A 27,810-nucleotide genomic window follows, 5' to 3' on the forward strand; every position below is an offset into this window, starting at 1 on the left:
TCATTTCTAGAGTTTTTGGATCTCTTGTTTGCTTAGGTAATATTATATCCTTCTGGAGTCTTTGATGGAGTTAAAGAATGATTAGTTATAGTTATAGTTTTCATTAGTTATGATAAAAGATAAAATAGATATAAATATTGTAACTGTAATTCTTACTTAATAACTGTTCTGTTATATGTAATTTTACTATGTTAAAGTTAAAGCCTTTCTTTTTTGTTTAAACAAAAAAAGGGGAAATGATGGAGGAGTTACTTTCATTTAATAAAGAAACTGCCTTGGCCCATTTATAGACCAGCCCTTAGGTGGGTGGAGTAAACAGAACAGGATGCTGGGAGAAAGAAGCCGAGTCAGGAGTCACCATGATTCGCCCACCAGACACAGACGCAGGTTAAGATCTCCCTGATAAGCTACCAGATCATGGTGCTACACAGAATATTAAAAATGGGTTAGATCAATATATAAGAGCTAGCCAATAAGAGGCTGAAACTAATGAGCCAGGCAGTGATTAAAAGAATACAGTTTCCGTATAATTATTTGGGGGCATAAGCTAGCCATGCGGGCGGCTGGATGCCAGGGATGCAGCCCCGCCGCTCTTATTACAACACTTATCGAAGCATAGGGGGTTTTGAGACGGGGTTTCTCTAGGTAGTTCTGGTTGTCCTAGAACTCACAGAGACTCTTACGTGAGTTCTTAAGAAGAGAAACTTTGTGGTGGCAGGCGGGAGCTGTGACTACAGAAGAGCAGTGACAGCACACTGGCTGTCGGGAATGCGCTTGTTAGCAAGCACCAGGGCCTGAGTTCAAATCCCCGGCACCCACATGAAAAGCCACTTGTGGTAGTGTGAGTCTCTGGGCCTGTTGTCCAGAGTCCAGTCAAATATGCATTGGTTAGGTTCAGTGAGACCTGTTACAAAAAATAAGGTGGAGAGCACCTCAGGAAGGCACCTGAAGCCCACCTCCAGCCTCTACAGCCGGGCGGAGGTGGTGCATGCCTTTAATCCCAGCACTAGGGAGGCAGAGGCAGGCGGTTCTGTGAGTTTGAGGCCAGCCTGGTCTACAAGAGATAGTTCCAGGACAGGCTCCAAAGCTACAGAGAAACCCTGTCTCGAAAAACCAAAAAAAGAAAGAACAAGGAAATAAAGAAATGCAGCATTTGACGATGGAGGAAGGGGACCACTGGCGAAGACACTAGGCAGCACCTAGAATCTGGGGAAGGCCAGGAGAGCAGTTCCCTTTCGGCCCATGGGCAGGATGCACCGTGCTTGCTCTCTTTCCTGCACATCTCTCCTCCAGAAGTGCAGGTTTGTAAGCTATGTGGTTTCAGGCAGTGAGGCTGGACATTTGTTAGAGCAGCGACAGAAGCTGGGGGAGCTCACAATTGCCCCCCCCCCCCGCTAGAATGGAGAGTTGAGCTCTAGAATACTAAAATAATTTTTTATTCTTTGGGAATTTTTCCCTTTCCACCTGTCAAATCTGACTTCCATAAAGCATAGATTTATTCATTACAGATAATTTCTAAATATAAAGTCTCAGCTGGAGTGTTGTTTTAGCCTAACCCATGCAATTTATAGCTAGAGAAATTGAGGGCAAAGGCTCCGCAGCCAGTGCCTGTAGATAAGGGGTGCCTTCTGGCCTTTCAGCCTCCGTGCCCAAAGCTTTTGTTCTTACGGGAGGAAGGCTTGTTCTCTGATCCAAAATGCTATTCTTTGTTTAAAGAGCTGATTTATTCCATGTGCTCACAAACCTTCATATCTCCAGAAATTAGAAAGGTATACAAACTACAAACAGATGCTATATATTAAATTTTGCTGTAATTTATCTTTAAAGTGCAGGAAATTTATTTTTAGCGATAACTTAGAAAGTATTTATTAGTGTACTTTTTAGTACTCTAAGGAAATCATTCTTTTGCATTTTCAACTCTTATGATGAAGCCTATTTACAGTTTTTCTTTTGGACTTAAAAATGGCCTTTAAGAAACACAGGGAAAAGAGGTGCTTTTAACATCTGCTTGATTTACATTGAAATGTCTGAATGAGAGTGGTTTATTACAGGAGAGCGCAATATTTTATTTATGTGTATGGTTGTTTTTCCTGCACGTATGCCTGTGTACCATGTGTGTGTGGGCGGGGCGGGGTACTTGCAGAGGCCAGATGATGGGGTCAGATAGTATGGAGCTGGAATTACTGGTGGTTGTGAGCTGCTGTGTGGGTGCTGGGACTCAAACCCGGGTCCTCCGTAAGAGCTGTCAGTGCTCTTGACGGTGACCCTGCTCCGGCTCTGGGACACAATGGTGTATGGAACTTTGCTTCTGGGTTTCTTTCCCTCATCACAACTCTTCCCCCATCGCTAGCCAGTGTGTCCTCCAGAGATGGTGAGGTGCGGTCCTGGCCCTCTGCTTGCTGTGCATGCACAGGTGTTCTTCAGTACACTTCACGCCTACATGGTTAGTTATGCCCCTTTTTCTTAGTTATCGCTCCTGAGGAAAAACAAATCTTATTTTTAATTTTAAAGTTACGATTGGGTACAGCATGATTTTTTCCCAATTTAGAGAAGTCTAGTCAGCTCGTCATGGCATTTTAGCACTGATTCTGTATCGTGCCTGGTGTTTTTCTGTCATCGTTTTAACTGCTTTTGAAAATCACAGTCCTCACCATTTGTCAGTACTGCTTATGTGCCCTTTATTATAAGTGGTGGAGCTAAGAAAGGAGCACACTCTACACTGTGGGGCTTATTGCCTTCTGGTGGTCTGTTCCTAGAAATCAGCAGCAATTGGAACTAAACTATTAGGTGTTAATGAGTCACCTCAAGTTAATAACCTACCACTCTGCTACCAAGTAGAAATTTGATTTTTTTTTTTTAAGATTAAAAACACGGAGGCAGGCATGGTAACACACCCTTTTAATCTCAGCACTTGTGAGGAACTTGAGGTTAGCCTGGTTAACTTAGCAGGTTCCAGGCCATCAAGGGCTACATAGTGAGACCCTATCTCAAAAACAAAACCAACAACACAGACCAAAGTTGCAGAGATTCATTCTGCTGTCTCTGCCATCACCAAATGTAAGTTTCCCAGAGATGCTTGTTTTTGTTGTCATAGTGGAAACATTAGAACAGTGCCTAGCACAGCATAGGCTTACATTCCCCTCTTGGGGTTCACACTCAGGACTCAATATCTCAAAGCATACATACAGACGATGTGTGTAGCCATCTTAACCGAGGGGAAATGACGAGAACAGACACTTGACATTTAGGTGCTATGTCTGTGCAGTTGTAGTCAGGTGACTCTAGATGTCTGCACACATTGTTAGCTGCAGGTACAGTGACACATTGTAATCAGGTGACTCTGTACACATCTGCACACATTGTTAGCTGCAGGTACAGTGACACATTGTAATCAGGTGACTGTAACCAGCTGCACACTGTTAGCTGCAGGTACAGTGACACATTCAGATCCAAGCAGTTTGTCTCATCCCTAACTCAGTACCTAGGAGACCAAGTCATCCCTGGGCACCACAGTGACACACTTTGTCTGCCACAGTGGCGTGGCAGTGGTGTGCTTTTTGAATGAACATTCATCTAAGGAAGATTTCCTCTGTAGTTTGGTGACTTGAGTGTTTAATGCTTCCAGGCTTAGCTAGATAACTGTCAGCTGCACATACACGTAACTCATCATTTTACAAACTATAGCATGATGGTTCACATTTCCAAATATTCAGACATTTTTATAATTACCCACTTAAGGAAATACTTTGATTTGGAGCTGGAGTGATTGCTCTTCCAAAGGATCCAGGTTCAGTTCTCAGCACCCACAGCTGTCTGTAATTCATCCCAGGGAGTCTGACACCTTCTGGCCTTTGTAAGCACCAGGCATACGTGTGGTATGCGGACGTACATTCAGGCAAAATACCATGCACATAAAATAAATTCCTATTTAAAATAAGAATATGTTTAAAAGAAACCTTTTTATTTCACAACACGGTCAGTTTAGCTGTAAGTAGGCACCTGTGAGTAATTACTGCCGAGACTTTCAGCGTCCTTTTCTTGAATTGTTACTTTTCATTCTCGTTCCTCTTTCCCGTATGAGTTTAAACAGGACTTGTCCTTTACACAACTAAACCTTTACCTCCCTCTGCCCAGAGCATTCGTTTCTTCTAAAACCCTGCTGCGAATACCAAACTTTCCAGCTGTCGTCTTGGCATCTTTCTTCATCCCTCTCCTGCTTAACTTTCACACTCAGGAGAACCTGCCGTCCCTCTCCTGTCCTCACTGCTGTCCAGTGCTCTGAGAACACGAGGGAAACTCAGCTCTTCACGTTGTCTTTTTAAACAACCTTTTTTTTTTTTTTTTTTTGGTTTTTCGAGACAGGGTCTCTCTGGTTTTGGAGCCTGTCCTGGAACTAGCTCTTGTAGACCAGGCTGGCCTCGAACTCACAGAGATCCGCCTGCCTCTGCCTCCCGAGTGCTGGGATTAAAGGCATGCGCCACCACCGCCCGGCTTTTTAAACAACCTTTAGCAAATGCTTACTTTGAGGAGGTGTCCTGTCTTAGTCTAAGGAGGAGCTGAAGAGAGAGGTGAAGTTTCACAGTGCTAAGGAAAGTGCGCAGTCAATTAATAAACATCATGTGAAGATGAAAACATGACTAATTGTAAGAAAGTCTCTGGAACAGACTAAACAAAATATTGGCCATAGCTACTGACCAAATGGTGATCTAAAAATTCCATCAAAGAAAAGCTCTTCCCACACAGAGCGAAAAGGACAGTGGAGGAAAACTGAGAGAAGCCGTGGTTCTCAGCCACATCTCGCTTCACACAGAGACCATGCAGTGTGCCCTGACGCCGGCTTCACACAGAGACCATGCAGTGTGCCCTGACGCCGGCTTGGAGTCCCGGCACACACAGCGTTTCAGAAGTTCTGCAGGTAATCCGAAGGGCGACAGTGTTAGTTAGCAGCGTTAGTAAGAAGCCCGAAGGATGAGACTTAAAGGCCTGACATCTGTCCGGTAAGACTTAGGAGCACACCGTGAGGATAGGAGACCTGCAGGGTACTTCTGCTCATCGGAGTGTCAATCAGCTTCCAAACACTGTTGCCTCGGGGATCTCTGGTGTGGACACTGGTATGGGAACTGTGTCAGTGTGGGAGGTTCAGCCGTTTGGTTAGTTAGCTGAAGCTCTCAGTCCCCTGCTGATGATCTGGGGGGATCTGGGTGGACACTGTGTCAGTGTGGGAGGTCCAGCCTTTGGTTAGTTAGCTGAAACTCGTCTCAGGTGCTTGCTGACTAGCACTTTGAGAGTGCGAGCTTATCTGTCACGTCCATAACAGAAGGAACTGTGTGTTCCCTTTCTGCGGCACTGGGAAGCAATTTCCCCCCTTTAGCTGGTGCAGTACAATAAGCTTTATCATGAATTAATAATAGCATTAGGTAAGAGTGACTTTAAGTCCAGACTAAAACTGGGGTGGGGAAAGAACACAAGACTCCATTGGAAAATAGTGAAACTTCTTCAGTTTGCCTTTAAGGGTTTTAAGAATTGGCCTGTCTTTTTTATGTAACACAATAAAGTAAAAAGATTATTTGTTTGTTTGCTTACAAAAACCTGTACTTCTATTGGCCTAAATGGAATTCAGGAGAAATATTTGGAAAATTTAGTTTATTTCTTTATTCTTTTAAGATTTATCTGTCTTGGAAACCCGAGAAAGGGTTTGTTTTCTTGTTCTGAGGATTCCTGGTACTTTTCTTCACATGGACGCAACAGTACTGTTAGGAGCCGTTCTCTGAGCTTTCTAGTACTTGCATTCCCTTAAAGGCTGAATAAGTTCCTTTGTCAGGTTGGCATTTACAGAGCCAACAAATTGGCGCGTGGGGATTTGTTACTTATTTGAATAGCAAGCCAAGTTTTTTTTCCCTTTTCACCTTTTAATTTTAACTTAATTATTTTTCTTTTGAGAATTTCATTTATGAATACTTATTTACATCATTTCCCTTTTAATTCCTCTGTGCCCCCTTCTCAGATCCATGCCCTATTCTTTAATTATTATTGTTACGTGTTTGTATGTATAAATTTATAAATACAACCTTCCGAGGTCATGTAGCTTTGCTTGCGTGTGTTTAGGGCTGACCTTCTTGAGAGGGTCTTGTGTAGCTAAGGCAGATGCTTAACCCCTGGATCTTCCTGCCTCCACCTCCGAAGGACTGGCGTTGCAGGCGGTGTATGCTGCCGCCACCACCAGCATGCACCTGGCTGGAGAAAACATTTTTTTTCTCTCTTTAATTAGTTAATTTTATGTGTATGGGTGTTGCTTGCATGTGTGTCTGGGTCCCCTCTGCGTACGGAACCCATAGAGGCCAGAAGAGGGTGTCAGATCTACTAGATCTGAGTTATAGATGGTTGTGAGCCACCTGTGGGTGCTAGGAATCCAGCCTCAGTCCCTGGTGCTCTCCACCACAAAGCCGTCTCTCCAGCCTTCCAGTTAAGTAATTTTTAGAGAAACAGCCCATAAATAATGTATGCCTCCCATTCAGCACCGTGAAAGTGTTTATCTGATTGTTGCTGCAATGGACTTTGGTTGTGACGCATGTCACCTATTAAAAGGCTATTGCTTAGACTGGGTTTCTGTTCACACTCATGACCCTTTTGACCAAGTAATTCTTATGTAATCCCAGACATCGGGTATATTAAATAGGTGTACAAACTGAACATTTATTGGTAATAAATCAGTAATAGTTTACTGTAAAACTTCTTTGGTTTGTGTATATATATATACATATATACGTATACATATACATATATATGTATTTGGTGGGGGGTGGTTCAAGACAGGATTACATCTCTGGCTGTCCTGGAACTCACTTTGTGGATCAGATTGCCCTCGAACTCACAGAAATCCTCTTGCCTCTGCCTCCCGAGTGCTGGGATTAAAGGTGTGCGCCACCTTCGCCCAGCTGGTGTACATATATTTTTACTGTTTGTTAAAGATGAAAGCAGATATGCATACCAACAGATGGTCATGTACATTTGTTGTACAGTCCAACTCAAAAGATAGACTGATTTGATATTCCATGCCAAGAAACAACAGTAGAAAGATGATAGTGTTCATTGTATGTCACTAACCCATGATGTTTCTATCAGAGCAGAAAACAATATGTACAGCAAAACTCTGCTTCTTATAGCACGCAGTAGCCTGCATTCTGAGCCAAGCGGTTGCAGGCAGTCCTGTTTGGTGTTGCTTGGTATGGTGGCATGCCCAGTCAACTGCACATGTGTGCTCAGAACCAAGACCTCAGAGTTCCGTAATGTGGCATGGCCAGCACTGCCAGACAACTTGGATTCCTTGAATTGATTTTTGAATGGACTTTGGGCCATTGTGCATTCAGAAACAATTACTGCTGGTTAGTTTTTCTCTACCTGGTGTGAGAACACCACTCAAGTTTTGGTGTTGATACACATCACCTGTTAAAGGGTTTATGTCATTGTGTTGGGAAGGGACCTTTCTCCTGGGTTGGGAAGGTCCTTTCTCCTGGGTTGGGAAGGACCTTTCTCCTGGGTTGGGAAGGACCTTTCTCCTGGGTTGGGAAGGACCTTTCTCCTGGGTTGGGAAGGACCTTTCTCCTGGGTTGGGAAGGTCCTTTCTCCTGGGTTGGGAAGGACCTTTCTCCTGGGTTGGGAAGGACCTTTCTCCTGGGTTGGGAAGGTCCTTTCTCCTGGGTTGGGAAGGACCTTTCTCCTGGGTTGGGAAGGACCTTTCTCCTGGGTTGGGAAGGTCCTTTCTCCTGGGTTGGGAAGGGCCTTTCTCCTGGGTTGGGAAGGTCTTTTCTCCTGGGTTGGGAAGGGCCCCTCTCCTTTCCTGGTATGTAATCTAGAGTGGTGCTGGATACCATTTTCTCAAGAATTTTTCACATAGTAGTTTTAATTTCTCCAGTGCTTTGATCGTGTGTTGTGATGATTGAGGTCCGTGTATCTGTGAGAACCTCAAAAACATATTTCCATGGATACTGACCATAATCTGCTCCCCGCAGATACGTACAAGGCCATCTCTCTCTGCTGTTAGGTACTTCACACAAGTTTCTGCGCGTTAGAAAATATGTCACGAACATTGGGTTTCCAGAAGCTTGTCTGATTTTTCTTATTATCTAGTCCAGCATCATGTAGACTGGGTACTTAACTTTCGTTGTTTGTTTGAGAACAGTTTGTTCTAGCTTTCACTTACCCTGAGCCAAACACTTGGACCTTTTATTCTGGAATAAACTGTGCTAGGAAATCCAGAGTGGGGGTTTGGCCCTCGGGTTTCAGTGCTCTCTCTGAAGATCTGTCAGCACAGCAAGTTTCTCACAGTGGAGAAAGCTTAGCTTGTTTGGAAAGGAGTTAAAATGCTGCATTTCATTTGTCTGGTCAGTAGTTGTATCGATAGAATGGTCTTTCACAGGATAGAAGTTGTTTTGTTTGGTTTTTTGACTGTAAACAGAGGACCCAGGGTCTGTTCTTACCCTAATGTGGAAGTGGTCAGTTCTCAGCTGGTTCGTAGTGTCCTTAACCTCAGGCCTCAGGAGGCTGAGGCAAGAGAGTGTCCAGATTGAGGCCATTCTGGGCTACGTAAGAACCTGTTCCAGGAAATCATTGGTAATTCTTGATTTTTCCTGCTCAGTTATGGAGCAGTATAAAATTAATCAAAGCAGTAGAAAGTGTGTTTTGTTTCTCCTCTTGATGATTGATAATATTTTTTTTTGTCCTTGCATTAATGTGGGATGTCCTTCTGTATATGTGTTGCTCTTATTGGTTAATGAATAAAACTGCTTTGGTCTATGGCAGGGCAGAATATAGTCAAGCTGAAAGAGATACAGAGAGAGAGAGTAGGCAGAGTCAAGGATGCCATGTAGCTACCCAAGAGGTAACAAAACCATGAGCCTTGTGGTAAAATACACATATTAATAGAAATGGGTTAATTTGAGATATAAGACACCTAAGCCATCGGCCAAACAGTGTTGTAATTAATATAGCTTCTGTGTGATTATTTGGGTCTGGACGGCCGGAAATGAATGAGCAGTCTCCGTTCACATTGCATGAAGAAGTGTCAGATGACATTAGCAGTAAGAGCTACTCATGTAGACAGGATGGTGGCACGTACCTTTAGCCCCAGCACTAGGAGGCAGAGGCAGGTGGATCTCCATGAGTTCAGAGGCAGCCTGGACTACAGAGCGAGTTCTAGGACAGCCAGCGCTGTTAACACAGAGAAACCCTACCACTTAATTCAGATCTCCTTGTGAGAGTAGAGTCTTTATTCTGATGTCACTTCTCTGCACAAAGGTTTAGAGTAGCCCAAGTAGGAGCAGAGGGAGGACTCAGGGCTCTGAATATGAGCAATGCGTAACCGTGTTCCCCAAGACCCTTTAACTCTACCAGGAATGCCTCATAAATTAAACATTGAATCAGAGCTAAGGAAGGGTAAAACATGGGCAGAGTGACTCACACGTAGGCAGTGGAGCTGGCATGTGGGGGAAGAAGAAGGAGCTATCAGGTCGGTGGTGCGGGAAAGCCCTGGGCTGGCTGCGGAAAAGGACTTGGTCAGTTTGCTCTGTGTGGTGTGTGCAGAGAATAGCAGAAGCTGAATCTAGAGTTTTTTGAGAGACACCTTGAGTGACAGGGGAAAGGGAACTTTGTTCTCTCCTTTCTGTGTGTGTGGGGTGATTTTGTTTTGATTTTCCTTTTTTTTTTATTTTCTTTTTTCTTTTTCTTTCCCCCTTAATATGGTATCTTATTCTCCAGGCTAATCTGAACTCATTAAGTAATCCAGGTTGGCCTGGACTTTGTAACCCTCCTGCCTCTTCCTCTGAGTTCTAGGATTATAGGCGTGAGCCACCACTCCCAGCCCCTAAAACCTCCTCCTGTAGCTGTCAGAAGTGAGCGGTGGAAAGTGCAGTCTTCCAGAAGGTTCAGCGATGACAGGGGCTTGCATTCTTGAGCCTCGGGTCTCTGCTGTTTCTTAACCTCAGTGATGCCTGGCTGATAACTCCCGGCCTTTAGCAGAGCACCGGAGAAGCTCTTAGTTCTCTCGAAAGAGAAGGATACTGTAACGTTCTGAGAGGGCAGCGTCTCCCTGCAGAGTCGTCTGATGGAGTATAATTAGCAGCAGATCCGGCTAGTACTACCCTCTAATCTAGGACCAGGGCTAGACGGGAAATTGAAGAACTGGGTGATGTTTTACTGACCTGTCTGATGACATCAATACATGCGTGCAGTGAATACTTTGTTATTATTTCTGGTGTTTTAACTCTATTAGTCTTATGTAAGCTCAGTTCTCGGGGGTTTTTCAGGCACATTAAGAAATGATATTTTCACTGCAGAAAATACCTTTCTTTTGGCAGGTTTTCTTCTTATAAGAGACAATGACTACTGATGAAGGCACCAGTAACAATGGAGAAAACCCAACAGCCACAGTGCTTGAGCAGGGAGAAGATATTACTACCAAAAAAGACAGAGGAGTACTAAAGGTAAGGCACAGAGGGGTGTAACGAGGGAACCCTGCTCTGCAGAAGGAAGAGGGAGGGTTTGTCCAGCCTTTTTGTGGAGGGGCAGGCGGGCTGGTATTTTTAACTAAGGCGAAGTAGTAAGCCCTACAGCTCAATTCTCATCTTTCTTCATAATGGGGTTCATCTCAGATTGTAAGTGCAGCTGAGACTGTGCTGGGTCACACACATCTTATGTCCTGTAGAATAGCCCAAGTTACACTTGATTCCAAGAGACTGCATCCTCTCCTTACTTTAGAGCATGCATGTGGATGGATTGCTGTCTTAACTACTGTTCTAGTGTACTGAAGCTACCCTGTAGCTGTGCTAAAGAATTTATAGAGGAGAAGCAGAGGACTTAGCTTTATATACAGGTTCTGTTTCTATGTGTCATGATGTAGAACAGGCTGTATGTTTGAGTCATCCTTCCTATTTATTTAAGCACAATAAATACTTTTTCATTGTGTGTGTGTTACATGCTTGTGTACACGAGTTTTCATTGTGTGTGTGTTACATGCTTGTGTGCACGAGTTTTCATTTTGTGTGTGTGTTATGCTTGTGTGCACGAGTTTTCATTGTGTGTGTTACATGCTTGTGTGCACGAGTTTTCATTGTGTGTGTGTTACATGCTTGTGTGCACGAGTTTTCATTGTGTGTGTGTTACATGCTTGTGTGCACGAGTTTTCATTGTGTGTGTGTGTTACATGCTTGTGTGCACGTGTACTTGCCCTCTGTCAGGATATCTTTCTCAGTCACTTCTCCACTTTATTTGTCTGTGAGACAGGGCCTTTCATCACTCCTGGAGGCCACTGTTTTGGTAAGACTGCGTAGCCAGCAAGCCCGTGGGTTGCAGACGCCCTCTGTCATGAATAGGTTTTCACATCGGCCCTAGGAATCTGAACCTCGGTTCTCCTGCTTGCCAGCATGCACTTTACCTGTGAACTATCTCCTCAGACTCCTTATAGTTTGTAGTCTGCGTCTCAGCAGCCATGTTCTGGAGGCATTACCCTCTTAATAATGTGGTTCTGCGGATGGTACTTAGGGCGTCCTGGATGCTAGACAGGAGTATCACCAGCTTTGTATGTTTGAGACAAGGTCTCACTAAGTTGCCCAGGCTGCCCTTGAATTCACACTGTAACCCAGGCAGATCTTGAGCCTGTCATCTTCCTCCCTTAGTCTCCTGAGTAATTGGGATATAAGACTGTGCCAGCAGGGTGGGCCAAATTCTCCCATTTCACAGGAGAATGAGCTGCAATCAAGAGGTGCAGTAACTCGAACACGTTCAGCATTTGCCTGTCCCACGCTGTCGTCACACGTTTTATGTGGTTAATTTTCTCTGATGAGCTTATCTTGCATATTCTTAATGTTCCTGCCATGCGGAATTCCAGCCGCTCCTGTGTCGGCACTGGTGGGTTGGTCCTGTCTCTCCTTGCTTATGTGGACGCCTGTCTTCTGTGCTGGTCTCCTGAACTTCCATGCGTTCCTGTTGTCCTACCCTCTGCTGTCAGTCCATGTTGTCTTCTTCTGAGGCTTCCCCTCCAGAGCTCTAAGAAACTTCTCAAGACACTGGAGACTTTTCAGGCTGTCCACAGCATCTCCCTTACTTTTTTCAGTGTGCCACATCCAGAGACCTGGCCTGCAGGTCCCTCAGACCTTGTGTATTCTGTAACAGGATCCTGGGTGATTCATAAAAGAGACGTTTATTTTGGCTTCCAGGGCCAGAGCCTGAGAAGTCCAAGAACACGGCACGCTTGCACCTCCTTGTTCACTGTGGAAAGCAGAGGGGCGGGCAGGCAGTCTGGGAGGCACAAACAAGAAGCAGTCAAGGTTTTTACAACTTGTGTGGTGAACCCAGTCCTTCCACCGGGAGATCACACAAGCAAGGCATTAATTCCACCTAAACCCACTTCCCTCTTGAAGTCCTCGTGTCCCAACACGAGGCTCAGTAGCAGTCAGATTTCAACATAGACTTTAGAGAGGACAGATCGCAGTCATGCTTGCTTCAGACCACAGTATCCCTCCACTGGGGGTGCACATTGCTGCCTAGCCTGCTCAGAGCCCGCTACATAAACAGAGAGTAGACTATAGTCTCCTATGTTCTAGGGAATAAATCTAAAGACAGCAAGTTTTAGATTTATTAGGAATGTTTGTGGTTTGACGATCTTTAGGTCATAACATCTATTACTGTCTAGATCCTCCAAATCACCATGAGGATTTTGGTGAAGATTCAGGGATCTGGCAGCTATTACCTGGAGCATTTGTTAACGTCTTCTATTTGTAAAATTTATAGTAATACTAATCAAGAAAAATAAAAGTTGGGTTTGCATTCTTCAAATTAATTAAGACTAGATTTTTATCTTTAAGACAACGTAAGACTTAAGCACAAGTTTCATCTTGCCGGGGAGACAGACAAGACAGATCCACACACAGAACACACACGCGTACCCGCCACCTGCTCCGCCACCTGCTCCACACACAGAACACACACGCGTACCGCCACCTGCTCCACCACCTGCTCCACACACAGAACACACACGCATACCCGCCACCTGCTCCACACACAGAACACACGCGCGTACCCGCCACCTGCTCCGCACACAGAACACACACGCGTACCCGCCACCTGCTCCGCACACAGAACACACACACGTACCCGCCACCTGCTCCGCACACAGAACACACACGCGTACCCGCCACCTGCTCCGCACACAGAACACACACGCGTACCTGCCACCCGCTCTGGAGTGATGCTGTCGCATCTGTTTCCATTGCAGCTGGCCTCTGACTCCCACAATGCATCCCATATGCCTGGGGATTCTTAATAGTCCTCAGGTGCAAATCCCCACCCATGCTGTCACTGGGCCCTAGTGTCACATGCAAGTTGGAACCAGAGCTTCTTAAGGATTTCAAATAGGTTTTTTAAAATTACTCTTTTGAATTTTTTTCTTTTAAGGCCTGGAAGAAGCTATGTGATAGTAGTGCATACATTTAATCCCTCAGGGAGGCAGAGGAAGGATCTCTGTGAGTTTGAAGCCAGCCTGAACTACCACGAAGTTCCAAGATAGCCAAGACAACACAGAGAAACCCTATCTTGAAAAATCAAACAGAGAGAGAGGCCTGGAAGAGCAATATTGCCTTTTTTCCTTTACAAAATATTTGAGCCTATATTGGGTGGTGGTGGTGATGCATGCCTGTAATCTCAGCACTCTAGACGCAGAGACAGGAGAGTTCTGTGAGTTCCAGACTAGCCTGGTCTCCAAAGCAAGTTCCAGGACTGCCAGGGCTACACGGAGAAACCTTGTCTCAAACAAAACAAAACAAAAGATCGGGCATTTGAGTTGAGAAAGTTGAGAAATCTAAGTTCATGATGTTTATGTGGTGTTTATGTGGGGTGGGGCTGCAGAGACACATCTCCAAGAATTTAAAAGCAAGTAATTATTTAAATGAAAATCAAACTCTTCCCAAAGAGGATGTTATCAGGTGTTAACTGCTTGCTGTTTTAGGTACTGCTGAAAATGACCCTGGATGCTTGACAGGCTAAGTTGCACCACCACACTCCAGGAATGATTTTTCTTTTCCAAGAATTGACCAGCTGCATTAGAATAAAAGAAATATTCTCGATTTTACAATGACCAAATATTTTTCATTTTGGAGTTATTCTTTTTCTTTTCTTTCTTTCTTCTTTTTTTTCTTTTTTAACTAGAAAACAAGTTACTTGGTATCATCCAAGTCTAGATTTTACAGATTGTTCAAATAATGGAAATGTGCCCTGTTACATCGGGGAATAGCAGAGTAGAGTCGTGATCTATCTTTAGCAAAGGGGGAAGTAAGTAAGCTTTGCTGTGGCTGTTGAAGAGGTGTTGCACGCTGTGGCCTATTCGGTTTGTGTACGTTTAGTCTGCCCATCCGTCTGTGTCTTAGGAGATTTTAACATCAGAGTGTGGAGCATTGAGCCAGCCAGCTGAGGCACCTGGTTAATTCTGTTTTGTCTAAGATAAGGTTTCACAGTATGTCCTAGCTGGCCCAGAGCTTACCTTGTAGCCCAGGCTGTCTCCTGCGGTGATCCATTCACCCCTGCGCCTGCCTCGTTATTTTGAGAGAGTGCTGCCGTAGTAGTAATATTGACTGTAACATGAAGGGTTAGGAGAAGACTGTTTTCCAAAAGGGCAATGAAGAAAACCTTGAGGAACGAGAGGGAATTGGCACATCTGTCTGGGCACCGTGGAGTAGCCTGTGTGGCCTTTTAATTCTTTTATAAATTAAAAGCTCTACATTTTCCCCCTTGTGCTTGTGTTTTCTAGATTGTCAAAAGAGTGGGGTCCACTGATGAGGCCCCGATGATTGGCGACAGAGTCTATGTCCACTACAAAGGACAGCTGTCAAACGGGAAGAAGTTTGATTCCAGCCATGATAGAAATGAGCCCTTTGTCTTTAGCCTGGGCAAAGGTAAGAGGCAATCTTTGCAATGTTGTTTAGATTAGTTTCTGTTTGTATTCTGTAGAAGCAGTGAAGCCTGTCTCTGGCGAGTGTGGCCCACAGATTGCCCAGGAGTCTCTGAGATCCTTTGGGATCCGTGGTATCAGACAGTGGGAAGAGGATGTCTTTACAGCCGACGTTCGCACTGGCCGACTAACACCTTCGGGGGCACAGACCCCTGGTGCCTTGGTGTGAGCGTGACAGAGACAGCCGTCTCCGCCAGCAGCCACTGTGGTACCACTGCCTCTCCCTCGGTGTTCACACAGAGGGGGCTATCGGCTAGCAAACCCAGCCTGCGAGCCACATGGTGCTGCTGCAGTGTGGACGAGCGGCACGAGCAGAGCCCTTGTGTGCACGCCCATCTTCAGGGAGCCTCTGCACTTGTAGTTGGGAACAGGAGAGCTCCGTGTTTCTGTGAAACCCCAGCTATATGTGAGAGGGCAGTCTGATTACTCAGACTTAGCAGGCATTTCCTGACAGGGAATGAGGTAGGCCTGCCACTCTGAGGAAGACAGCTGACAGTGTTTGTCGCTGCCTTTTCACGTAAAAGGTTTTAAAAATTTGTGTCTGCTGTGTGCTTACAGCTTCCTCAGACATAAGCCTTTTCTGTGAGAGAGCCATGGGTATGAGTGAGGGATTTTTCTGCTAGACGGTGGGTGAAATTGGTCACCGTTGGAATATCTTCCTCACTTGGCAGATACATAAGGTCAAGTGTGCACAGGTCGTCCATTCAGAGTACACGCTAGGCCGGTGGTGTCGGCACAATACAGTCTGAAAAGACCTTTGATGAGCTCTCACATCCCGCGTTGCAGATGACCTTTTGACTCCTGTCCACTTTTGACACAGTCACCTGAGAAGTCTGTGACCCCGCTTTTCTACCATTTCCTAGCTCTCTGTGCGGGTTTGTACTTTCCCTACATCTTCAGTCAGAAGTAAACAAATGAATTCATCTTGGCTTATATTAAATGAAACACGGTTCACTTTTATGTCACTAGAAATGACAGCTCAGGACTGGGGTGTTCTTCAGTTGTTAGAGTGCTCCCCTAGCGTTTGGTCCTTTGTATAGTGGTACAGGCCTGTGATCCCTGCACTTGGGAGACTGGAGGCAGGAGGGTCAGAAGCAGTGTGGTCTCAGTTGACCGTAGAACAAAGAAACCCAAGCCAGGCATATAGACACTCTTCCCAGCAGTTGGGGGTGTCCTAGTTAGGGTTTCTGTTGCTGAAACAGAACCACCGTGACCAAAGCGGATTGGGGGAGGGGTTTACTTGACTTAGGCTTCCATGTTGTAGTCCATCCCTGAAGGCAGCGAGGACAGAAAGTGAAGCAGGGCAGGATCCTGGAGGCAGGAGCTGATGCAGAGACCATGGAGAATGTTGCTTACTGGCTTGCTCTTCATGACTTGCTCAGCCTGCTTTCTTATAGAACCCAGGATCACCAGCCCAGGGATGGCCCCACCCACAGTGGGCTGCACCCTCCCCCATAGATCACTAATTAAGAAAATGCCCTATAGACCTGCTTACAGCCTGATGTTGTGGAGACATTTTCTTAATTGAGGCTCTCTCCTCTCAGATGACTCTAGCTTTGGTCAAGTTGACATAAAATCACCCAGCACTGGAGGCATGTTAAGACTGTAAGTTCAAGGCTGAGTTGGACTTCACAGCAAGACCCTTTCTCAGAAAAAGAGAAAAAAATAAAAAAGATAGTCAGGCTATTTAGATTTTATATTAATATTTTCTAACAGTAGCTACTTCAAGATAAAAACTAAAGGTAGTATACATGCCATCTGGCGCTCACTGACCTCACAGTATTCCTTTCCCAAGGAAATGTGTAGAGATAGTCTAACAAGAAGTTCCATGTAATTTGGGGAGTCTAGTTTGACTTTAGTATTTTGTTTTGTTTTGAGACATAGCCTTCTCTATGTAGCTCTGCCTGTCCTAGAACTCGCTCTGTAGGGCCGCCTGCCTTTGCCTCCTGAGTGCTGGGATTAAAGGCGTGCACCACCACACCCTGCTGGCCATTAGTATTTAAATGGAACTATTATGAGCCTGACTGTAAAAACTTTATTGAAAACTGCATGGACAGCAGAGGGCTGTGCGTCTACACTGCTCACGTGCCCATTGTTCGCTCTGTAGCCTCCTTACACTGTCTTTCATCATCTTCACTGATGATTGAATGACTATTTTATTACTATAGACTATGGTGTGATGTTGAGATGAAAACAGTGCGTGTCATTGCGTAGATCTGCCTAACGTCGTGCACACTTAGGTGTTTATTGTTGTTATTTCATCAGAAGATTACTGGCTGGCTTTAAAGTTTTCACTGCAGTCACAATAAAAACTATTGTGATGTCTCATGTTGTAAGTCTTACTGTGCAGGCATATAAACCTTCTGAAGCAATGCTTAGCCGGCCTCTTTGTCCCGGGATGTTGGGAAAGAAACTCTGAACCAGTCTATGGACTGGTTGTTACCACTGTGAAGTGTGTTACAGGATAGGAGGGGGGACAGTTTCCCTTGTGTGTTTATTGTTATTTTGTTTGGGGTGGTGGCATTCAAATTCATTCTTTCTCAGAAGCATTCTTCCTTGACTGTAAAGTACCAAGTAAAACAAAGCAAGTGCTTTCTTAAAATTTCCTGTCTATCCACGTCACATTTTGGGGGTCAGAAAAATTAAATGTCCAGTTTCCCCAACATTGTTATTGCTTGAAAGACTTAACATTGTCTATTACTCCCTTGGTAGAAATCACTAAGTATACAGCTTTTAAATGTATCCCTGCATTTAAAGTGTGAGTGTGTTTAGAATCTGCTAGCATGAAAGTGCTTTTGTTCATGTATGAGGAGACGGAAGTACAAAGAGGTTATGTATGGTGTTTGTTCACTTGTACACAATGACTCAGCCGTGACTCAGCCCCCGGGTAGTGTTTCTGAAGTTTCGTCAGACCGTAGGTGTGAAACAGCCCAGTCCAGGAGAGCCCACATGTGCGCTGTGCCTGCTCTACACCAGCTGCTCTCCTCAGGGTTTAGAAGAAGCAAGTTGCATGCGCTTGCTTGATGGGGCCGTGACGTTAATGTGTGCTTGGAAGGAAGCTTATTTTATATCATTCTGCTAAGCCTGAAAGACATTTTACACCGGTAAAATACACTTACTAGAAAGGACTGAGTGTGTGCCCAGTGTCAGGAGCTGTTTGTGGTTGAGCACACGCTCCTTCTGTTTCCGCGGGTCCCTTATTCCTCTGCAGACAGCTCATGTGTGTGCTTTCCCTGCGGTTCAGAGTACACGAGCGTGTAAGGAAGGTGATCTGAAGTAGTTCACTTTCCCGCTGAGATACTGTACCACTTTCATGCGATCAGATTTTAATATGCTTTTAGGAAAGAATGAATTGGTCCCTTACTGTGCATCGTATGTGATTAGCAACTTGATGTGGAATAAAAACCAAAGCCTACGAGCAAAAACTGACACTACCAGAAGAAAACAAGAAAAGCTTCATGTCATTAGATGTGGCAGTAATGTTGGAACAATACGAACACCAAAAATATAAACACAAAAGTTTTTTTTAGGGGCTGGAGAGATGGCTCAGCGGTTAAGAGCATTGCCTGCTCTTCCAAAGGTCCTGAGTTCAATTCCCAGCAACCACATGGTGGCTCACAACCATCTGTAATGAGATCTGGTGCCCTCTTCTGGCCTGCAGGCATATGTGCAGACAGAATATTGTATACTTAATAAATAAATAAAAAATATTTAAAAAAAAAAGTTTTTTTTTAAAAAAAGTGTTTTCTCCTCAGTATGGGATACAGTAACTGAAAGGATCTACGGAATGGACAGAAGGCTGTCTAGGAAGCAGCTGGTCTCTGGTGCACGGTGAATATGCTCAATACAACAAATAGTCTTAAAAATGGAGGAGCGGAGCCAGGGTCGCACATGCCTGCAATCCAGCCACTCTGGAGTTTGAGGCAGTGTAGTGCCAGGGGAGCAGGCATACAGGTGTCCAGTTGACGCGGGAGGGTACCCGGCATCATTTGTCACTAGTACAGCCAAACGCAGGGCGATGAAATTCTTACACGTTTGATGGAGGAGTTACTTTCATTTAATAAAGAAACTGCCTTGGCCCATTTATAGGCTAGCCCTTAGGTGGGTGGAGTAAACAGAACAGAATGCTGGGAGAAAGAAGCTGAGTCAGAAGTCGCCATGATTCTCCCACTCCAGACAGACGCAGGTTAAGATCTTTCCTGGTAAGCCAGCTCGTGGTACTACACAGAATATTAGAAATGGGTTAGATCAATATGTAAGAGCTAGCCAATAAGAGGCTAGAACTAATGGGCTAGGCAGTGTTCAAAAGAATACAGTTTCCGTGTAATTATTTTGGGTAAAGCCATGCGGGCGGCCGGGTGCCGGGGACACAGCCCCGCCGCTCATATTACAACAGAGTTTGCATGGATGCTGTTTAAAAGATGGAGGGAAGGGAGCATTGATGAGGATAGGGGAGATGGAGGAATCTTTCTCTTCTCTTGGAAGGTAGGATGATGCCACCTTTATAAAAAGGCATATCCCAGCACTCATGAGGCAGAGGCAGGTGAATCTCAAAGTTCAAGGCCAGCCTGGTCTACATAGTGAGTACCAGGACAGCCAGGGCTACATAAAAACCTGTCTCAAAAAACTAAAAAAAGAAAAAGAGGAAGAGAAGAAAGAAGGGGGAAAAGGAGAAGAAAAAGAAGAAAGGTACTGGAGAGATGGCTCAGCAGTTAAAAGCACTGGCTACTCTTCTAGAGAACCTGGGTTCAATTCTCAGCCCCACATGGCAGCTCACAGCTGTCTGTAACTCCAGTTCCAGGAGATCCGATGCTCTCCCAAAGACATATGTGCAGGCAAAACACCAATGCACATAAAATATAAGTAAATAAATCATTAAAAATAGTTTCAAAAAATAAACACAAAGACTCACTTATGATGCAGCAGTCCGCTTCTGGATAGGTATCCAGAAGAACTGTGTGAAGGGTCTCATTTATACACGTTCACAGCACCTTAGTGACCGAAAGGGGCAAGCATTCGAAGTGTCATCAGCAGGTGACTGGCAGACATTGTGTGCAGCCTGACTTGGTCTTGAAGGAGAAGGAAAGTTTGTCGTATACTACACCGGTGATCAACCCCAAAGACATTATGCTACATGAAATACTCTGGTCACAAAAATGGACACTTTGTGACTCCATTTGTATTAAGTATTTACAGAGTGGCACTTTCCAAAACACAGAACAAGTGATTGCTGGTGACTGAGGGCAGGGGGAAACGGGGTGTGTGATCCAGGTATAAAGTTTCAGATGGGCAAAATGAGAGCATTCTGGAGCTGAGTCACACAGCCTTGTAGGTGTCGTCACACCAAGTGCTCCCTGAAAATGTTTAAGATTAAATAACTGTTTGCCACAGTTAAACATGTTTGGAGTCAGCAAGAGGAGTTATGCAGTAAGAATCACTAATGTAGGCAGTTACTAATAAAGCAGTCTGTATTATAAAGGAAAGTGTCAGGTGAGTAAACTTTAATGCGTTGTTTAAAGTATATGGGGTTTTTGTTTTCTCGAGGCACTGTTTTCTCAGTGGAGCTATGGCTCTCCTGGAGCGCACTCTGTAGAACAGGCTGGCCTCAAACTTGGAGGCCTGTCCCTGCTCCCAAGTGCTGGATCAAAGATGTGCTCCACCACCACCCAACTCACATGGGTTTTTTAACCAGAATACACACACACACACACACACACACACACACCAGTACAGAAGAAGGAAAAAAATACAGTGTATTGCTCTTATCCTGGGGTTTGGTGTGCATTTTATTTACTTGTGTATTGTGCAGATGTGTGTCATCTTCTCGTTTGTGTGCATAGGTGTAGAGATCAGATGTCAGCCTTGGGAGCCGTCCATATTGCTTTTGAGTTAGGTCATTGGGACCTAGGGCTCACCCATTCAGCTACACTGGCCGTCCTGTGTGAATTGGGATCTTGTCTCTGTCTCCCAGTACTGGGATTAGGTAGCACACGTACAAGGCCTGGCTTTTACATGGAGCTGAGGATGTAAGTCAGAGCCTCATACTTGATGCACTGAGCTATTTGTCAGCCCCTGTCTTGAAACTCAAGTTGCCAGTGTTTATGTAAGTATAAGAGATATAAATGTATGGTATTTGATATTTTGTTGCAAGTGGACTAGAACTAGAATTGATACATTGTGTTTGAAATAGTAAAACTGAGGTCCATATCAAATATAAAAATACATTTTCTAGATTTTTTTTTTTTTCAAGACAGAGTTTCTCTCTAGCTTTGGAGCCTGTCCTGGAACTAGCTCTTGTAGACCAGGTAGCCTCGAACTCAAAGAGATCTGCCTGCCTTTGCCTCCTAAGTCCTGGGATTAAAGGCGTGTGCCCCCACCACCCAGCTTATTTTTGGCATAGTCTATCTGCAAGCTAAAGACCCTAAAGATGAAGAGTCTTTGAAATGTTTATCTGTCTGGCCCAGTGGTTCTCCTATGAACTGCACTCAAGGGAATGCGCTCGGCTGTGCTTAACTAGGTCCGGACTAGATTTTGCTCTAGTCGTTTGCAGACCCTGAGTGATACGACGGGGTCCTGCCAAGCAGAGCGGTTATCCCCAACTGTGCCCACGAGTGACCTGGACATTGGTCCTCTCCAGAGAGAATGTACATAGTGAGCTCCGTGGAGCATCGGAGGATGCATGTAGAAAGGACGTCAGTAGGATATGGGGGCCTTCTGAACAAGCAGAACAGTGAGGATGCAGGGTGAGCCTCCTCTTAAGAATGACGATTTCTGCCTGGAGCAGAATAGGACTAGGGCGGCCCATGTAGGATGCAACAGTCGCCCGTATCAGCCAGGAGAGGGGGCTGTTTGGTTTTTTGTAGGATACACAACGACCTTTTTTATCCAAGCTTAGATAATTTTTTAGGTGTTCTTGTTTTGTCTGGGTTTGTGATGGTTATACAGTGACCTCGTCTGATGTTGGTGTTTTATAAGCTTGTTTATGCTCAGTGGGAGAACAACATGGCCTTGATGTGAGCCCCAGGCCAACCTCTGACAACACAGAGGCCTAACTGCATGTGTCTGAGCACTGGCGAGTGCCAAGGAGTACATTTTTAATTTAAACCTAACTATGTGTACTTTTTCCAAGTATCTTGTTTCATTAGATATAATGAAAAACTAGATAGGGGCTGGAGAGATGGCTCAGTGGCTAAGAGCATTGCCTGCTCTTCCAAAGGTCCTGGGTTCAATTCCCAGCAACCACATGGTGGCTCGCAACCATCTGTAAGGAGGTCTGGCGCCCTCTTCTGGCCTTCAGGCATACACACAGACAGAATATTGTATACATAATAAATAAATAAATATTAAAAAAAAAAGAAAAACTAGATATAAGAGAAACTTGTAGGATACTCTAGAAAGGTTTGTTACAAGAAATTCTAAAAGCATCCTTGAATGAGAGGTGGGTAAAAGAATTAAATTAAGTCACCCTCAGAACACTTCACCAGAAGAACCTACATACTGATTGCCTGTATCGTTCAGCTCTCATTCCACATCAAGGTAACATTGCTATAACCTAGAATGGCCATACTCACAGACGAAGCCTTGGTCGCTAACACACTATGAATTACTAGGTTGTCCATGTTTTATAAAATGAGTTATGTATGTGTTTGCATAATTCTTCACTTAACAGTTTACTGACATACCAACCAATCTGGATCATATCAGCTACAGGCTTTCACTGTACAAAGGAAGCCATGTGGAGTTAGTGATGTGGGATTCCCCTCTGTATGCTGTGAATACCATTGGTTAATAAAGAAACTGTCTTGGGCCTGCACAGGGAATAGAGATAGGTGGGGAAAACTAAACTGAATGCTGGGAGGAAGAAGGCGGAGACAGAAGCTATGTAGCCCCGCTGGAGACAGACACCAGAACTTTAGCCTGTAAGCCACAGCCACGTGGCGATACACAGATTAATAGAAATGGGTTAAATTAAGATTTAAGAGTTAGCCAATAAGAAACTAGAGTTAATGGGCCAAGAAGTGATTTAATGAATACAGTTTCTGTGTGATTATTTCGGTTCTGGGCGGCCAGGACGAGCAAGCAGCCTCTCTACAACAGTTAGAGTCAGGACTGCTCAGTGGTCGTCGATGGAACAATACACATTACAAAAGATGGGCTGCTGTGCTTACTAAAGGTCATGTGTTCAGATGTCTTTGAGAAAATAACTTTTATTATGTGAACTATGTTGAGAAGACTGCAGAGCCAAAGAACAAACCCTCCCAGTTTTAAGACTAGGCATGTAACAATTCAATACACAAGCAAAGATTATGTCTATAATTTAAAGGACATCGATAGTTCCCTGGGTTGCCAGGATTTCAGAGGTTTTCCTGGTATTGCTCTTCAGAATCCAGGTCGGGGAAGTGGTGTGGTGTGCACACCTGCAGTTCCAGCACTGGGGAGGTGGGGGCAGGACCGTGAGAATTCAGGGCGATCCCTGGTGACGAAGGAGTTGGAGGTCAGCCTTGGGAACATGACAACAGTGACAACTCAAGTATCTTGGTGTGGCGATACCTAGTGCACTGCAGAGTTCCTAGAGGAGAGGAGGAGGCGTGAGCTTTCACATTGTTGTCCCTGGTGGGCCCCTTGGTTTCAGCAGACACACAGTAGTGCACCCAACGATAAACACATGTTTGCCCCATGGGCTCTAGAGAGATGGCTCGGTGTGAGGTGTCTGTCCTCAGATTATTAGGGTTGTGGATATTTGTTCTGTTGCTGTTCTAAAGGTGTCAGCGGTGAAGTGGAAACACGGTGTTTGAAGGGTGTCGGAAAAACAGCCTCAGTCCCAGGCTTTCAATCTCTCCCAGTGATTCCAGGCCGCTCTCAGAACTGAGTGTGTGCACAGATACATTGAGATAGCCATTTTGTAAAGGCTCTTGGGTATTAGTTGTTACCAATTGAACTTCACCTAGGAATTTACACGCTAGATACACTTGCATAAAGTATCTAAATATATATCCTCATTACAAGGTTGTTGGTAATACATTTCTCCATAGGAGATTGTAGTACTGTGTAGCTATTAAGAATGAGGTGGGCAGGGCGGTGGTGGCGCACACCTTTAATCCCAGCACTCGGGAGGCAGAAGCAGAGGCAGGCGGATCTGTGAGTTTGAGACCAGCCTGGTCTACAAGAGCTAGTTCCAGGACAGGCCCCAAAGGGGAACCTTGTCTTAAAGAGGAAGAATGCGGTGGGAGCTGGGTGGTGGCGCGTGACTAATGCCAGTCCGGGGGGGTGGGGGGGAACAGGCGGATCTTTGAATTCTAAGCTGGCCATGTCTACAAGGCAAGTTCCAGTACAGCCATGACTGCCATGACTATACAGAAATCCTGTCTCAAAAAGAACGTAATAAATAAATATAGAAATGAGGAGGACCGGCGAGCTGGGGCGTGAAGAAAAGCACTATTTCCTACCAGTTTTCACGACTTCATGTGCACTGGAAGAGCTGGGTGCTGTTATTTAAGGTTTTAGGGTCAGGGAACAGATTAAACTTACATAAGTCTTCAAAGCTACTAAGGGGCAGACCTGAGGTTGGGATCTAGCACTCTTAATCCTAAAATCTGTGTCCTCCCTCTGGGAATAAAGAAGATGAAGTTGTTAAATAAAAAGGAGTTCAGAGTTGAATGTTAAACTGAAGTCTGGAATAGCAACAGCAAATGCTTTCTACCTGCTTTCGTACATACAGGGTCCAGTTCTCTGTCACTCCACTTGTCCTACTTTAAAGGCTTAAGTGTTTTTATTAATTTTTAAAGTACAAATGTGTGTGTGCGCGTGTGCGTGCACGTGCGTGTAGGTCAGAGAGCAGTCTTGCCAGAATCAGTTCATTCATCTTAACACTTGAGTTCCAGGAATCAAAACCAGGTCAGCAAGCTTGTCAACAAGTAGTTTGCCAAGTGAGACATCGCTCTAGCCCAAATGTTAAAGGTTTTAATTGATGATAATCATCTCAAGTGTGTTTTGTTGTTGCTTAAATTCTCTGTTGTTTCCCAAATGGTTGGTGACTGCTTACAATGAGACATTGTTTGTTTATTATGTGCATTGATGTTTTGTCTGCACGCATGTCTTTGAGGATGTCGGCTCCCCTGGAACTGCAGTTACAGACACTTGTATGCTGCCATGTGGGTGATGGGAATTGAACCTGGGTCTTGTGGAAGAGCAGCCAGTGCTCTAACCACTGAACCCTCTCTCCGGGCCCCACAAGGAAGCCTAGTGAATGCTGCACATGATAAGAGCTGTGTGTATTACCCGAGGGCACGCCTGTCATCCCAGCATCCTCGAGACAGGCAATCAGCAGGAGAACTGGGAGTTCTAGCCTAGCTTGTGCTAGACTATATGGCTGACCCAAAAAAAGACACTACCCAGATACCGTGACACAGTGCTGGGGAAGTAGAGGCAGGCAGATCTGTGAGTTTTTGGACAGCCAGGCCTACGCAGAGCAACCCTGTCTTGAAATCAAAATCCAAAGCAAACACCCGAACAAGAGCTTGTAAGTAGTGACAGCGTACAGGCAGCCTGCTGCAGTCCTGCAGTCGAGCAGTAAAGCCGAGGTTCTGGAACTGGCAGGGAAGCAAACATCCAGATTTTATAGTTCTTGTGATTTGACAGACTGATTTGACCTTTGTTTGAAGCAACCTGTTTTCTTGCTTTCTCTTAGGCCAGGTTATCAAAGCCTGGGACATTGGCGTGTCTACCATGAAGAAAGGAGAGGTCTGCCACTTGGTGTGTAAACCAGAATACGCCTACGGCTCTGCGGGCAGCCTCCCGAAAATCCCCCCGAATGCGACCCTCTTTTTTGAGGCAAGTGTGTGTGTCGTCACCTGCCTTGCCGGCATGTGCTGAGCTGTCTGCAGCAGTGGGAGAGGAGCCGAGTTTGCGCTGAGAACCCGCTCCGGCTTATTTATTTTTGAGCTTAGCTTCTTGAATTGTCTCCCCCACACCCAGGGGATGTGCCTGTGCTTTCTTAGCCATGTGTCTCGTGTGTCTCTGGCACTAAGTGGGCATATCCAAACAAACAAAAGATGCAGATTTAGAAATACAAGCTCTGGTCAGCAGGGGCAGTAAGACATACTCAAAACTGACAGGCCGGAAACGGTGGTGATAGACGCGTTAAAATGGGAAGTTGTGAAGGTCACGACTATCCGCTCATCATCAGGAGCTGTAAGTGCTAGGGTATTGTTCAGCCTGTGTTGAATTAGTTGCACATAATTGGTAAAACTTGATTGTTATCTAGCGAGGTGAAAGTGTGTCTTCAGTCAGCCGAAGGCCAGATTCTTAAGTTTCCTATTTTAGGATGAAAACTTCATAAATCAGGCGTGGAAACTGGTAGCGTCCGAGTCAGGCAAAGCTGTTCATCGCCGGCACCTTGTGGCCCTGGCCTTGTGCCCACGAGGCCGCTGTCCTAGTGTTTCCTGCCTGCCTTTGCTCTGCGCCTCCCAGGATGCGGTCCTAGACCTTGTCATTCCGCGGAGCCGTTTCCAAGTGGTGCACAGTGCATTGTTTGCCTTCTCTGCTTCCTCTCCCTGAGCCATAAAGATAAAGATGGAGTTTAGAGTCTCATAAAATAACTGGTCAGCTGACTTGGACTTTTCTGTTCTAGATTGAACTTCTTGATTTCAAAGGCGAGGACTTGTTTGAGGATTCAGGCATCATCCGTAGAATCAAGCGGAAAGGAGAAGGCTACTCCAACCCAAACGAAGGGGCGACGGTGGAGGGTGAGTCCTGCTCTTGGGGGCCGTTCTCCGTGGTGTGAGACCTGCATCTGCCAGGACCCCAGTTCCAGAGAATCCAGCACCTTCTTCTGCTCTCCAGGGTGCACACATATACGATATAAAAAATTGATAAAATAACTAGTGCGTTGAATATATATCTCAAGAACAGTTTTAGATTCAGCATTCATCTAATAGCTTTATTTGTTAAATACTAATTTAATGTGCGTTCCAGGCATCTGTCAGCATCTATAAACTCAAAAACATATATACAATAGTCCTGTCTACCAAATAATTCTCAGTCCCTAGATCCCTGGAGGGCATTTTTCTCTGTCTTTCTCACAGTAACTTAGAAGGTGAGATTTATTATCCCCGAGTGAAGAAAATTACTTCCGTGATGTCATATAAATGGCCCAAGATTGCGGAGCTGCTGAGCAGACCGGTGGAGTTGGGCAGCTGTGTTCGTTCTGTGTGGGGTTGCCTGGGATCAAGTGCTGTTTTCCAGTTGCCAAGCCAACCTGGAGCTATTTTCATATCTTCCTCTGAAGACTAGGAAACGGAGTCCCTCCCCGAGCACACCATACACTGATCGCCCCTACTTACATCAGTCCTGCCCACCTGCCTGAACTCAGGGTTTTGCTTCTTTGCTTGCTACTTGCAGCATCTGCTGTGTGTCTGACACGCACTGGGCAGTCCATAAAACCTTCTGTACTGAGCTGATGTCTTCAAAAGGGAGTCGTGAGAAAGACGCGCTTCCGGAAGAAACCAAGTCACTAAACAGGGACATTTAGAAAAGGCTCATTCAGAGGAAAGTCTACCTAAAACAACCAGAATAACCGAGTTTTTAATTTCAGCATGTACATACTGTTTGGACTCATATTTCATTACACAAGTCTAACAATTAAATCAGGTTTAGTATTTTCTCTCTTTCTTTGTTTTTTGTTTTTTGATTTTGGTTTTCTGAGGCAGGGTTTCTCTTTGTAGCCCTAGCTGTCCTGGAGCTCACTATTTAGACCAGGCTGACCCTGAACTTGATCTGCTTGCCTCTGCCTCCCAAATGCTGGGATTAAAGGTGAA

General features: G+C 45.0%; 1 protein-coding gene across 2 annotated transcripts in view; it reads left to right on the forward strand.

Moving 5' to 3' along the window:
* Positions 1 to 27,810, forward strand: part of Fkbp5 (FKBP prolyl isomerase 5) — an 84,355-nt gene that overhangs the window by 27,524 nt on the left and 29,021 nt on the right. For both annotated transcript variants that reach the window (XM_057751236.1, XM_057751237.1), the window contains exons 2-5: positions 10,353 to 10,478; positions 14,795 to 14,939; positions 25,683 to 25,825; positions 26,625 to 26,739. In XM_057751236.1, coding sequence (XP_057607219.1) covers positions 10,374 to 10,478; positions 14,795 to 14,939; positions 25,683 to 25,825; positions 26,625 to 26,739 — 508 coding nt within the window. In that variant the 5' untranslated portion in view covers positions 10,353 to 10,373. The remainder of the gene's footprint in view (positions 1 to 10,352; positions 10,479 to 14,794; positions 14,940 to 25,682; positions 25,826 to 26,624; positions 26,740 to 27,810) is intronic.

Source organism: Chionomys nivalis, chromosome 19 (assembly GCF_950005125.1).
Source record: "Chionomys nivalis chromosome 19, mChiNiv1.1, whole genome shotgun sequence".
In the NCBI taxonomy this organism is placed as follows: domain Eukaryota; kingdom Metazoa; phylum Chordata; class Mammalia; order Rodentia; family Cricetidae; genus Chionomys; species Chionomys nivalis.